General features: G+C 46.5%; 1 protein-coding gene across 2 annotated transcripts; it reads right to left on the reverse strand.

Moving 5' to 3' along the window:
• Positions 1–3,192: 3,192 nt before the first annotated feature.
• Positions 3,193–11,472, reverse strand: Mkrn2os (MKRN2 opposite strand). 2 transcript variants are annotated; one of them, XM_036182414.1, is made up of 4 exons: positions 10,518–11,472; positions 6,825–6,874; positions 5,560–5,722; positions 3,193–3,585 (listed from the first exon to the last, which is right to left on the reverse strand). In XM_036182414.1, exons 1-4 carry the CDS (start codon positions 10,733–10,735, stop codon positions 3,363–3,365), a joined length of 654 nt encoding a protein of 217 aa, XP_036038307.1. In that variant the 5' UTR covers positions 10,736–11,472; the 3' UTR covers positions 3,193–3,362. The 2 variants fall into 2 exon arrangements, with proteins under 2 accessions (XP_036038307.1, XP_036038308.1); XM_036182415.1 differs by lacking the exon at positions 6,825–6,874 and having other exon boundaries at positions 10,518–10,644.
• Between the last annotated feature and the right edge of the window lie 2,364 nt (positions 11,473–13,836).

Genomic DNA, 13,836 nt, shown 5'->3' on the forward strand with positions numbered 1-13,836 from the left:
CTCCACCTAAAAAATACATAATGGGAAAAAAGCATTTGTAAACTGTTAAAGTAATTCACATATTTCCTTTATGTGAAAGGCTTCTAGTAGCTTGAATAATTGGCATCTTCATGTGAATTTTTGAGGGCAGGGGATATAGGGTTCTGCAAGGTTGCTTGAACTGACCTCAAACTACTTCTCCTCCTCAGCCTCCCCCTCACCAGGCTGGTTAAGTTGCCACACCACATTTCATCAGCAATATGTCTTCTGAAAGTCTGCCCGAGTGTCACACATGCAAGTCTGAGTTCACATTCCATGTCAGCACCAGGGACGTCAGGTAGCCTTGGAAACGGGAAATGCCTTCCTCATCTGTGAAATGGAGATGGGCTGGGGAGATGGCTTGGTGTAAGAGCACTTGCCACACAAGCCTGAGGACCTGAATTTGAATCCCAGCAGCCAGGTACACAGCCAGGCATGGCTGTGTGTGCCTTGTAACCCAGCATGGGGGCCGGGGGAGATGGGCAGATCTGGAGAGCTCTCTACCAGCAGAGCCAAAATGGTGAGCTTCCAGTTCAGTGAGAGACTGTGGCTCTATCCCAGTCTATGGTGATATTTTATTTGTACTGAAATGTGATTTTATTTGTATGTTAATAAAGTTGCCTTGGGGTCAGAGCAAGCCATAGCAGAAGCTGGGTGGTGGTGGTGTACACCTTTAATCCCAGCACTTGGGAGGCAGAGCTAGGCAGGATCTCTGTGTGTTCAAGGATACAGCCAGCATGGCAACACACGCCTCTAATCTCAATACCAACCATAGAAGACCTGGAGGTCTGTACAGACAGGCAGTGACGAGGAGGTCATGTGGCTGGGTTTACAACCAATGAGAAGGCAGAACAGAAAGTCTATATAAAAGACAGGACACAGGAAGTAGCTCTCTTGCGGACAGGAAAGACAGAGCAGCAGTGAAGGGTAAGGTTTTCAGCTCTCAGCTATTGCTCTGACCTCTTGGCTATTAACTCTGTATTTGGCTCTGTGTTTCTTATTTAACAAGACGGTTACATCTACACCAGTCACCTCAGTTTCCAGGGAAGTCTTAGCTGCTGTGTGGGATCTGGATGGGCAATTTTGTTTTTTCTTTAAAGTCCTGAATGTATAAGTACAAGTATTTGGTATGGAGGGATGTCTACTCCTTCCACCCCACCCCTCAAATTACCTATAGTGTAGCATTCACCAGACACCTCTCTGTGGAAACAAGTTTCTATCTTTATTGCTAGTGTTGAATCATAAGACATGGGAGGGGCAAGAAAGGGGGATGGGATGGGGTATGATGCACACATGGGACAGTGTTATCATGAAACTTGTGATTTTGTATGCTGACCAAAAAAAAATTAAAAATAAGGTAGGGTCTAATCCAGTTTAGGCCAAAAGAGCTCCTGGGGAAGCAGAAGCCATCTCCAGACTTAGAGCATGTGGTGGCTCATGTGTGTTGACTGTCAGCAGGATCTAACACCCCTAGAAGACAAATCCCTGGTCGTGGGAAAACCCATCCTAAGTAGTGAGCCCAACAGTGCCATGGTCTGGTGTTCTCAATACAAAGGAGAAATCAAGATGAGCACCAGCGTCCATCTCTCTGCTTCCTGAATGAGGGTGCAATGCGTTCAGCAGCCTCACAGTCTTGCCACTGTGACTTCCCCACCATGATGGACTGTCCCCTCGAACCAAGAGTGGAATAACCCCTTCCTTCCCTAAGTGGCTTTTGTCAGGTGTTTGTCCCAGCTATGAGGGAAATAACTAATAGAATTCGTGTCTATGAGATTTTTCTGTGTTCACACAGCCCCAGGCCAGGGGTTTCTAAAAAGAGCAGGGCTAATCCCCAAGAGAGCCAAACAGCTGAAGAGTCAGTGTGGTGAGACAGGAGAGGAATTTTTATCAATGTGGCCAACGCCAAGGACAGATATCTAGGACCTAAGCTCTGTCTGTGAGGTGCTAAGAACAGTTTTAGGATTAAGTAGGGGAGGAACACAGGAAGACCAAGTGCACCCAGAAGCAGTCATGGCTAGAGACCAAGCTGGCCATTATTACCTCAGGTTGCTATTACTTGAGGGTGCCATTTGGGTCTCCTGTGATAAGGTGTTGGGTTCCTGTCAGTCATGGGGTGTAGGGTGGCCATTCAGTCATGGGGTGTTGAGTATGCTTTCATGGGGTATTGGGTGGCTGTTCAGTCATAGGGTGTTGGGTATGCTTTCATGGGGTGTTGTGTGTCCTGTCTGTCATGGGGTGTTGGGTGTCCTGCTATCAGTTTGTTCTGCCTAGAATGTGAGGTCATCTGGGGAAGAAAAAAGGTCCAAGGAGAGAACAGGACAGAGAGACAATGAAGTCTGTTAGAGTGGTGGCCAGCTCTGTCAGAAGAGGGGTGATACTTTCAAAGGCACTTCTGTTATACTTGGGGGTTTTGTCGTTTAAATTTTGGATTATTATCATTTTATTTAATGTGCATGGGTATTTTGCCTGCATGTATGTCTGTCCACCATGTGGACACAGAGGTGCTCACAGAGGCCAGAAGAGGGTGTTGGATCCCCTGGAACTGGAGTCACAGGTGGTTGTGAGTTGCCATGCAGGCTGGAAATTAAGCAAGTCATCTGCAAGAGGACCAAGGTCTCTTAGCAGCTGAGCCTACTTTATTTCTCCAGCCCCTATTATATTTGTTTCTGTTTTGTTTATTCTTGACAATCCAGAGGTTCCTGTGTAGACAGATATTCTGTCATTTGGCTGCACCCCCAGCCTTCCCATGTGCATTCAAGTGCAGACATAGACATGCCCATGCACATCTTCAGAACCCATGTCTCCCCCTCCTACCCTCACCACCCCATCTCTGGTCCTCACTCTTTTCAGTCACATCAAAAAGCAAATGTGTCAGCTTAAATTAATCCATACCAATGGATGTTTTCTTTCATCAGTACATAAGGTTCTTCCACTTTGGTAGTAGCAGATTCTCAGCTACAAAGAAACACAACTTTTGGAGAATTTAGTTGTACTCAATGTTTTTGTTTGTTTTATTTTTGTTTTTTTTTTTTTTAAACCCAGGGCAATTTAATTTTTTTCTTAATTTAGGGGTGTGGTACAGGGGACTGGACCTAGGGTCTCTTACATGATAAGTAGGTGGTTCTCCCACTGAACTATATACTCTGTGATTTTATCAGTTTTGTACATTTTTATTTGTTTTTGTTAATTTTACAAGTTTTTATAATATGCTTGAAGGAAAGCCATACATTGTTTTTTATTAGCCACAGTTAAATACAGTTAGATATCTGCAGTACCATTTAAAGGTAGTAAACCTCAATGTCCTGTCCCAACCATCCTCACACGCATTCTTCAGCACTGACTGCTCAAGAGGGGCTTGTCACTGGGTGGGGATGGTCAGCCACATGGAAGCCCCTCTCCTGGATGGCCCTGTAGAGCGTGATGTACTTGGAGGCCAGGCGCGTCCTCGGGATCACGTACTTCTCCGTGAACTCCCTCTTATCCAGCTGCTCTTTGCCTTCCATGGCAAGGACACAGTTAACGAAGGTGAGGGCAAAGCTGGAGCAGTTGTGGTGGTTCTCGTCATACCTTGAAGAGAAGGGTGAGCTCCGGTGACATAAGACAGCCATCACTGCTTTCCAGGCTGGGCTCGAACCCCTGCCTCAGGAGAGGCAGGATGGCTAAGGCCGCCATGCTGGCCCTTGAGAATGCTGACATTAAAAGCTGCTTGGTCAACCAGGTGATGGTGGTGGCGCATGCCTTTAATCCCAGCACTCAATGAGTTCAAGGCCAGCCTAGTCTACAGAGTGAGTTCCAGAACAGCCAGGTCTACACAGAGAAACCCTGTCTTGGGGGGGTGGAGGGTGGGGGGCACCCTATCACCAACTCTGACAGTCTCCAGGAGTCACATGATGGAAGGAGAGAGCCAACCCTTCCAAGTTGTCCTCTGATCTCCACACGTGCTGTGGTGCACACACAACACTCAGAGGCACCCAAAATAAATGAATTACATGTAACTTTAAAAAAAAATTAGGGTTGGGGATTTAGCTCAGTGATAGAGCGCTTGCCTAGCAAGCGCAAGGCCCTGGGTTCGATCCTCAGCTCAAAAAACAAAAAAAAAATTTTTTTAAATGGAGACCGGGCTTGGAGACCCACATCTTTAATCCTAAAACTGAAGAGGCAGAGGCGGGCAGATCTTTGTGAGTTCAGGGCCAACCAGGGCTTATCTCTAGAAAAAAGAGTGAAGAAGGGGAAATGAGAAATTAATTTCAAACTGCTAAAACAAAAGAGTGACACTTAAATATTTGTACACTGTAAACAATATTTTTACAAATTTAAGAATACCAGGCATAGCATGTCAGAGTCAGAGGCAGGTGGGTCTCGTAAGAGTTCATGGGTGTCTGGTCCACACAATGAGAACCTGTGTCAAGAAATAAAATTACGATCCGGGTGTGGTGGCACACACCTTTAATCCCAGCACTCGAAAGACAAAGGCATACAGATCTTTGTGAGTTGGAGACCAGCCTGATCTACAGAGTGAGTTCCAAGACAGCCAAGGTTATGAAGAAAGAAGTAAGATTGTGAAATGTAATGTGGATTTTCTGTGTATATTTAGAATATTCTCATAGCTGGACATAGTGACCCAGCTATGAGAATCCCAACACTCTGGAGGTTGAGGCAGGAGGATGGTGATCTTGTAGCCAGCCTGGACTACACAGTGAGACCTTGTCTTGGGGGGGGGGGGACAATGGCTAGAGGATAGCTCAGCAGTTAAGAACCCTGTCTGAGCTTCAGGAGGACCCAGGTTCAGTTCCCAGCACCCACACAGCAGCTTACTCCAGTTCTAGGGACCTGACACCTTCATGTTTCCTTTTCAGGCACTGCATACATAGAGCACACTTACTCTCAGATTAAATACCCATACACATTGAAAATATACAAAATTCTAAAACAAATCTTAAAAATAAAAGCCTCTTGTCACATCAGTGAAATAAGTAAGCAGGGCATGGAGCCCTCAAGACACTGACTGAGTGTGCAGCAACAGTGTTTGCTGGCTCTACTCAGAAAACTTCATGGCACGAGTCCTGTGTCTGTTATTTTGCTGACCGCTGGGACCAACTACTGACAAGCAGCCACTTATAGGAGGGCTTTATTTGGGCTCTGAGGGGCCTGTCCAGCCTAGCGTCCTGTGGGAAGGCTGGTGGCAACTGAGGGGGAGGCTGCTGCTCACATCTCCAAGGAGCAAAAGACACAGATGGGACAGGAAGGAAGGCAGCCTCCAAACCCCAAGGCCTGTCCCAAGAGATGCACTTCCTCCAGCCAGGCCCCACTTGCCCAAGTTCCACACCCTCCCTCACAATAGCGCCACCATCTGGAGAACTGAGTATTCAAACATGAATCTTTGAGGGACATTTTCCAATAACTGGATTTAACTATTCTCACAGACTGACAATCTCAAGCATGGACTATACTTGAAACCCAGCAATGACCACAGAGCAATGAGGATGCTACTTACATGACAAAAATGGGTGGCAGTGACCTGTAGTCTTTTTAGACACCTACCTGTGAGGCAGCCAGGCCGGCGAAGCAGAGAAGTCTTCCAAGTACTTGTCCCACTGGTCCATCAGTCCAAACATGCTGGGCTGCACTAATGGAACGCTGAGGCTCTGCTCCCATCCCACCTCGTCACGCTGTATGCCGTGTGCATTGTAATTATACACAACCCCTGAAAACGAAAAGCCGAGGCAGGTACCCTATGGCAAGTGCTCAGAAGATGACAGTAGCCATAAATCCTATAATCTGTGTCACACTTATCCACACTGTCAGAGCAGCTGTCCATCTAGAGCAGTGGTCCTCGGTCTTCCTATTGCTGTGACCCTTTAATAAGTTCATGGTGTGGTGGTGACCCCAACCATACATTATATCATTGCTACTTCATAACTGTAATTTTGCTACTGTTCTCAATCATAATGTAAATATCTGATATTCAGGATATCTGATATATGAACCCAAGTGGGTTGTGACCCATAGGTTGAGAACCCTGATCCAGTGAGCTACAGAGGGTCTTTTTTCTTTTAAAAATTGTTATTGTTTGGGGTTAAACCCAGAGCCTCATGCATGCTAGGTAAGTATCCTGCCACTATGTCTCCCAGGAATAGCTCAGTGGCCTCTGAGCTAAATCCTGTCGACAAAACATGGTGAGTAACCTCCTGCTTTTGACTTATGTACTTGAGGTGGGACCCAGAGCCAGGCAAGTGCTCCAACACAGCCACCCCAGTCCACCTTTCTAAAGCCAAAGACTGCAGACTTCACCACATCCCGTTCCACTCTTCAAGCCTAAAGCACTGGGACCCAGCGTAGTGGGGAGACTCAGTATAGTGGGTTGTGAGAGTCAGAAGCTGCAGGCCCGCCGTCTGGTTCAAACACAAGGACTGAGATCTTGATCTACTCAACTTCTGACCGTCCGTCTGTTTCTTTCTCTTTAAACCCAACACAGAAGTGTGCAGGTTTGTGATACTCTTTTTGAGGAAACATTAGACCTTCCCAGGGGCCTGGTGTGGCTCAGTGGTTGATCACGCAGGAGGCCCTGCTTGGGTTCCATCCTGGCACCACTAAAAAGTGTTCTTAGTCTCTCAAATTTATAGACGGTAAGCAGTGCTGACTTGCCCAAGTCATGTGACCTGCTTTGGGTTGCAGGAGGAGAAGCAAGGAAAGCAGAATGGGTTTGCTGTTGCTGTGACCTCATCCTGACTGGAAACCCTCCTTTCCCCTTAGGGAGGTTTTCTTACGGGGTTTTCTTAGGCTGGAAGAACGGAGGCAATGCTCACCGCGTGTGTTAGTGAGTCCAACGTGCAGATCAGACTTTCCATCATACTCCCTGAAACAGAGGGTGTTGTTTGTATTGGGTGTTAGTTTGATAAGAAGTCTTGCTGAATAACCCAGGCTGTCCTGAACTCAGGATCTTCCTGCCTCAGACCCCAGGGCAGCTGCACCTGCAAGTGTGCCATCTTGCCTATTAACAAGCACTTCATGCCAAGCATGACCGAGGCATGGGCATTTAAAAGAGGAGGGTGTGCACCCCACCCCCACCCTGGTAGCCTGCCATCAGTTGCAGGCTGCTAAAGGGTACAGCAGAAGCAGAACTCAGGACCCCCACACCCGCACAGGCATATGGAGTTCACTCACTATCCCACCAGCTAATGTGGGTAAGAGCGTCCTGGAGGCAGCTCAGAGACTCTCAGCCTTCCTCACCACAGCTCAGTGCAGCCTGTGGCCCACTACACTCCCTAGATTGCTGTTCCTTACCGTTGCTCTGTTGGCTTGAGACTTTTCTGGTTTGGGTTGGTTAGTTCTGGGGTCAAACCCAGTGCCTACTCATGCTCAGCGCATGCTCTCTCTGTCCCACACACACCCTTAAAACTGTTCTTCTTTATTTGTTTTTGTTTAGGACAGAGGTTCACCATGTAGCCCAAGCTGGCCTTGAACCTGTAACCCAATATCAAATGTTTTGTTATTGTACATTAACAAAATATTAAACTTCATTATGACACTTTCTGGCATGTATCTAACGTGCTTTGATTAGGTTCCCACACCCTGCTCAGTAGGTCATTCCTAGGGCACCTTCCTAGTATTAGACTCAAATCTGGATATCTGGTACTTCAGTAGAGCAAGCAACTCCAGCTTTATGATGGCCAAGGACATGGATGACTGCTCCCCCTTCTCACAGTCACCCCCAAGAACTGTTTTGGGCTTATGGAGACCTTGTAGGCACAAAGGCTAGAGTGAGCAAGAATGTGTCTTTAATGATGGTTTCCCCACTCTGGGTGCTCCCCACTCTGGGTGCTCTGCGCTCTTCACTCCTTAGCTCCATCTTAGCCAGATCGCCCTCTCTCCCATAAATTCTCAGTCATGTGACCGTTAGCTGGGTGTTGACTCTGGGCCTGTCGAGTCAGGCTGGTGACACAGGAAAGCATGAGGCTCTGCCCTCCTGGCTTGCTTCCAGAAGGATCATTTCAGTTTTAGTTTGGCAAGCCTGAATTTTCTTTTCTTTTCTTTTCTTTTCTTTCTTTTTTTTTTTTTTTTAATTTTTCAAAACAGGGTTTCTCTGTAGCTTTGAAGCCTCTCTTGGACTAGCTCTGTAGACAAGGCTGGCCTCGAACTCACAGAGATCCACCTGCCTCTGCCTCCCAGGTGCTGGGATTACAGGCGTGCGCCACCACCGCCCGGCTCTTTTTTTTTTTTTTTTTTTTTTTTTTTTTTAAGATGTATTTATTATGTATACAATGTCTACCTGCATGTATACCTGCAAGCCAGAAGAGGGCGCCATATCTAATCACAGATGGTTGTGAGCCACCTTGTGGTTGCTGGGAATTGAACTCAGGACCTCTGGAGGAGCAGCCAATGCTCTTAACCATTGAGCCATCTCTCCAGCTTAAGCCTATGTTTTCTTTAGTTTGTTATACTGGAGACTAAAGTCAACACACTGTAATCACTTGATAAGTATGGAATGGAAAAATACCGAGTGTATGTTGGTGGTCTGGCCACCCCTTCTCCTATAACCCCTTTGCATGGATTATGGAAAGGCCTCCACTGCAGTTCTAGACAGTGCCCTTGGCTTGGTGAATGAGGTTCAGGCTGAGGGTCAATACCTCCCACTGACCAGGCACCTTTGCACAGTCCGCAACCTGCACAGCCATGGGGAGCAGAGCTGAATAACCTCATTCAAGCAGAACCTGGCGGCTCCCTGGGGTCACTGTTCATCCTCCTTTTGTCACAAGTTTTGGGGGACTCAAGGCAGACTTGGAAACATGGATAAAAGGGAAAGAATCAATTTGAAGAGTCCAGTGGGCAGGGATGCCATGGTTTTCTGCAGACACCATGGCATAGGACCAGTGTCCACACCTCTTTTCCCATTCTGCCCATGTCAGGAAGGACCATACCATCAGTATTAACATTTACCAGGGAATAAACAGGTGCTCATTACAAAGGAGGAGAGAGGAATTCAAGGCCAGCCTGGGCTACACAGCAAATTCAAGGCCAGCCTGGGCTAAGTTAACAAGGTAAAGAAAGGTTTTGAAGCAGTACAGAGATGATGAAAAAATGGAGACTTGGGTCTACCCAAAGGAGTGAGGAGCTCCAGAAAAGCTGAATATTTGAATTTTATATATATATATATATATATATATATATATATATATATATATATTCTTATTGAAAGATAATTGTATGAATCTAAAAATAACCCACTTATATGTGGATTTTCCTGGTTCTTTCTTTATTTTTGGGGGGGGGGGTTCTTTCTTTCTTTTTTTTTTTTTTTGGTTTTTTTTTCAAGACAGGGTTTCTCTGTGTAGCTTTGCACCTTTTCCTGGAACTCACTTGGTAGCCCAGGCTAGCCTCGAACTCACAGAGATCCACCTGGCTCTGCCTCCCAAGTGCTGGGATTACAGGCGTGTGCCACCACCACCCAGCTGGTTCTTTCTTAATAATGTAAATTTTAAGATTTATTTTATGAGTACAGGTATTTAGCCTGTGTATGTATATATATATATGCAGTTGCTATGGATATTGCTCTGTATAAATAAAATGCTGTTTGGCCAGTGGCCAGGCAGGAAGTATAGGCAGGACAAGAGAGAAGAGAATTCTGGGAAGTAAAGGCTGGGGTGGAGACACTGCCAGCCGCCACCATGACAAGCAACATGTAAAGACACCTGTAAGCCACAAGCCACGTGGCAAAGTATAGATTAATAGAAATGGGTTAATTTAAGATAGAAGAAGTAGATAACAAGAAGCCTGCCACAGCCATACAGTTTGTAAGCACTCAAAAGGCTGAGGCAGGAAGGTCACATGTTCAAGACCACCCTGGTCAATACTGCAAGCTCCAGGCCAGTCTGTGTCACACAGCAAGAGCCTGTCTCAAGGAAAAAGCAAAGGGCAGAGGGGCTAGAAGTGTAACTTAGCACTGGGCACTGGCCCAGCACACAGCCTCCAGGAGGCTTTGGGTTTGACCTCTAGCACTATAAAAGGAAGAGGAAATAAAAAGAAAAGGGGGAGGTGCCTTAGCTGTCATTGTTAACTTAATTCACCTCCATCAAGAACTCTCTCTCAGGAGTGTTCTTTGCTATGTGCACTGTACCTGCTTGCCACGTAAGTACAAACTGTAGGTTATAGTGTCCTCCAATAACATGCACTGCCAGGTTATCCCCAGTCAGCCACTCAGCACACACTTTTCTCCTAAAGTCAGCTGGTATCTTCATACATCACCATGTACAGTCTTTCATGTACTACATAAATGTGTACACAAAACCCAGGGCCTTCCCAAGGCAGGCAAGCCACACACCCTGCCCCCACACCAGCCACTCTAATGGACAAATGGGCCTTCAGATGAAGACATAAGGACAAGTCTACCCAAAGCAACCCCACACACACTGCACAGCACGGCACATGGCCTTCAAAGACGGTTTAATGGCTGGCGCACGGCAGGAAACATGCACAGTTCATTATATCTCAAGCCACTGTACCTAAGGAACGTCCCTCTCGTGGGTTTGAGGAGGAAGCAGCATTTCTCTTGATGCCCATTGGAGAACGGGTCTGAGATGCTGATAGGTGCGTCCTCTATCCTGGTGGAGCCCACGTTCCCCTGGCACAGGGGGCAGCACTGGGGTACACTGAAACTGTAGATGGACCTCTCGCAGTGCCTGAATTTAATCAGAGGCTTTCCTGCTCCTGCGAAGTACATACTGTCTGACTCCTGGGCCACCAGCACAGGTTTCTGGAGACTTCCTTCTCATTACACAGCAGGTAAACTCACACCACCTGAGTAACCTGATCAACGATGACATCATCATGGATGGAAGCTTCTAAAGCAAAGCCGGGTAGATTAACCAGTAACCAGGCTGGGCCCGCTGGGCTCTTAAAGAGCCAGTTTTCCTTTGAGCTGGCTTACCACGTTTCTTTGCAGACCTTGCCTTCTTCCAATCTTGTCTTGTGGAACGAAGGAAGAGATAAATTGTTACAGTCCATTGGCAGTAGGGGGTGGACTCAGAGATCATCAGAGGGCCATCAGATAAACAGGGTGCTTGACTGCTCTCTCCCCTAACTGGCAGCTGATGCCCAGGAGTCTCAGAACTCTGAAAGTTAGAAAGTTAAAGGCAGCCTGCTGCATGACTCAGTCCCCAGTCAGAAAAGGGGCAGTCTCAAGCCCAATATTATTCATTAGATAAGGCTTTGTGTCCTGAACCAATTGAGTGGGGACTCTACAGAAGAGGTAAGTCCCAGCCTTAAGGAAAAGGCAGCAGGAGTCCCTTGTGATTATGGGGACTTTAAAAACCACCATCTCTTGTCAAATCAGCAAGAAGCCATTTTTGCCTTTTCTCCATGCTAGTGTTCTGTCTACAGAATGGTACATTAAAAACTGCTTTGTTAGCTGGGCAGTAATGGTGCACACCTTTAATCCCAGCACTTGGGAGGCAGAAGCAGGCTGATCTCTGAGTTGGAGGCCAGCCTGGTCTACAGAGTAAGTTCCAGAATATCCAGGGCTACATAAAGAAACCCTGGCTCAAAGAACAAAAGCAAACTACTTATTTTCACTAGTCTTTTGAATATATTATCTTATTTTCCACACTGCCGTCCTTCCATTCTTTCTCAGAGACACAAATTGTAATTGTTTCCCTATGGTACATTTCCCCCTAAGACATTTCCATCTTACAATGGATATAAAAACAAAAGCCAAAAACCAGTGTACATTAAATAAGAGTAAAAAAATTAAAATCTGTTGCAGAGGGAAGGGGGCTCTTGCTGAAACATCTGAGAGGTCAGCAGTATGAGGCTCCAGAAGAATGCCCACTAGCCAGGGTCCCAGCAGAGTGGCCTCTTGCCCTTAGAAGTCAGTCTCAAGAATCTGAAATAGTTCAAAGGGCTTTTGTTGTTGTTTCCTTCCTTTTCTTCATTTAGCATTTAGAGTAGCCAGGACTGTCCTGTAGCAGGTAGAGCTGAGACAGAAGAGGAACGACGTAGGGAACCACGAATTGGCCTGGCTCCACACACAGCATTCATAGGTAACGGGTGCAGTGGCCCCTGGAAGCCTAAGGAAGGGAGCTTGTTTCAGAGTTAGCCATCTCCTTTGGGGGTGCACACTGGCAGCTGTGTTCCTGGCTGCGTACCAAAGCCTTACAGAATGCTGCCTTCTCATCAAACTATACTGAGATGGATGTGCCAGCTACAAACTACTTTGTGTCTTACGGTCCCCAGCAGGGCAGGTCTGCCTGACCACTGACTATGGAGCAGCCTTCTCACATACCCTCAGGAGAGGGCTGGAGACACTGATGAGCAAGGCAGGGTTGTCTTTAAAGAAGTTAAGCAGCTGAGGTCTGCTGTTCTTTCTTGAGGTCACCGTGCAAAGCCCTGTCCTCTCAACTCTGTTAAACTACTAAGTAATTTTTTTTTAAGCTGAGGACCGAACCCAGGGCTTTAAGCGCTCTACCACTGAGCTGAATCCCCAACCCCTAAGTAATCTCATTAGTCCCCCTACTCCTGCCCAGCTTTTTTTTTTTTTTCTTTTTAAGGCAAGGTCTCAAGTAGCCCAAGTTATCCCAGAATGAGCTTGACCTCTGCTTCCAACTCTAGAATGCTGAGATTACAGGTGTGTACCACTATACTGGCTAGTTTTTATGGCAACCTGACACAAGCCAGAGTTATTTGGGAAGGGGGAACCTCAATTAAGAAAATGCCTCTGCCAGACTGGCCTGTGGACAAACCTATGGTGCATTTTCTTGATTGACAATTGATATGGGAGGACCCAGCTCACTGTGAGTGGTGTCTCCCCTGGGCTGGTGGTCCTGCGTGCTATAAGAAAGTGGGCTGAGCAAGCCATGGGGAGCAAGTCAGTAAGCAGCACCCCTCCATTGTTGTTGCTTCAGTTTCTGCCTCCAGATTCCTGCCTTGAGTCCCTGCCCTGACTTTCTTCAGTGATGGAATGTTGCATGGAACTGCAAGCTGAAATAAACCCTTCCCTCCCCCAAGATACTTATGATCATACAAGGTTGTTTGCATGAACACAGAAGGGACCATTTTCTCAAGCAAGGGCAACTTGCTAGTGGTACACCACCAAGGAATATGACTCCTTTCTCCCAGCAACCAACCACCAATTTCTTATAGCCCCCTGTGGAGGAGGTAGATCCTTAGGAGCCCCTCCCCCATTTGTGATGGAATGCTGATGAGTTCAACCTTTTTTTTTTTTCCTCAGACAAAGTCTCTCTATGTAGTCTTGGCTAGTCTTGTGTAGACCAAGCTGGCCTCAAACTCACAGTGATCTAACTACCTCTGCTTCCTGACTAAAGGATTAGAATTAAAGGCATGCAGCACCACATCTGGCCACAGGCCCAGTCTTGGGCAGGTAGCCACAGCTGCTGGGAGTTCGGAGTTCTAGTGCTAATGCACAGAGGACAGCATTTCTTAGCACTCCTCCTACCCTCCAGTTTTTACATTCTCTTACCCTTTCTTCCACGATGTTCCCTGAGCCTTGCTTGCAGGGTTGAGTGTTGACATAGATGTCCTATTTAGAGCTAAGCACTCAGCAGACCTTACATGTTGAATACAGTACACTACCTCTATACAAATGGAAAAAATGAGTATGTTTCCAGACCAAAATGTTAATTTCTATACAATGCCAATTTAACAGAATAAAATGGGAGATACTTTTTCAAAGATGACAACACAACTATATTTACAAAAATCAAAATTATATATATGTACGTATTGCTTCAGTTTCTGTCTCCAGGTTCCTGCCTTGAGTAATGCATATGTATGTGTATTTACATAAAAAGACCAGAGGGAGAGGAG

Source organism: Onychomys torridus, chromosome 3 (genome assembly GCF_903995425.1).
Source record: "Onychomys torridus chromosome 3, mOncTor1.1, whole genome shotgun sequence".
Lineage (NCBI taxonomy): Eukaryota > Metazoa > Chordata > Mammalia > Rodentia > Cricetidae > Onychomys > Onychomys torridus.

Excerpts from the sequence above, each read along its gene's own strand:
- Mkrn2os (XM_036182414.1), bottom strand. The coding sequence starts at position 10,735 with ATGTACTTCGCAGGAGCAGGAAAGCCTCTGATTAAATTCAGGCACTGC. Across the intron at positions 6,875-10,517 it reads ACGAGAGGGACGTTCCTTAG|GGAGTATGATGGAAAGTCTG; the intron begins GTACAGTGGCTT and ends CCTCTGTTTCAG. Across the intron at positions 3,586-5,559 it reads CCGGCCTGGCTGCCTCACAG|GTATGACGAGAACCACCACA; the intron begins GTAGGTGTCTAA and ends CTTCTCTTCAAG.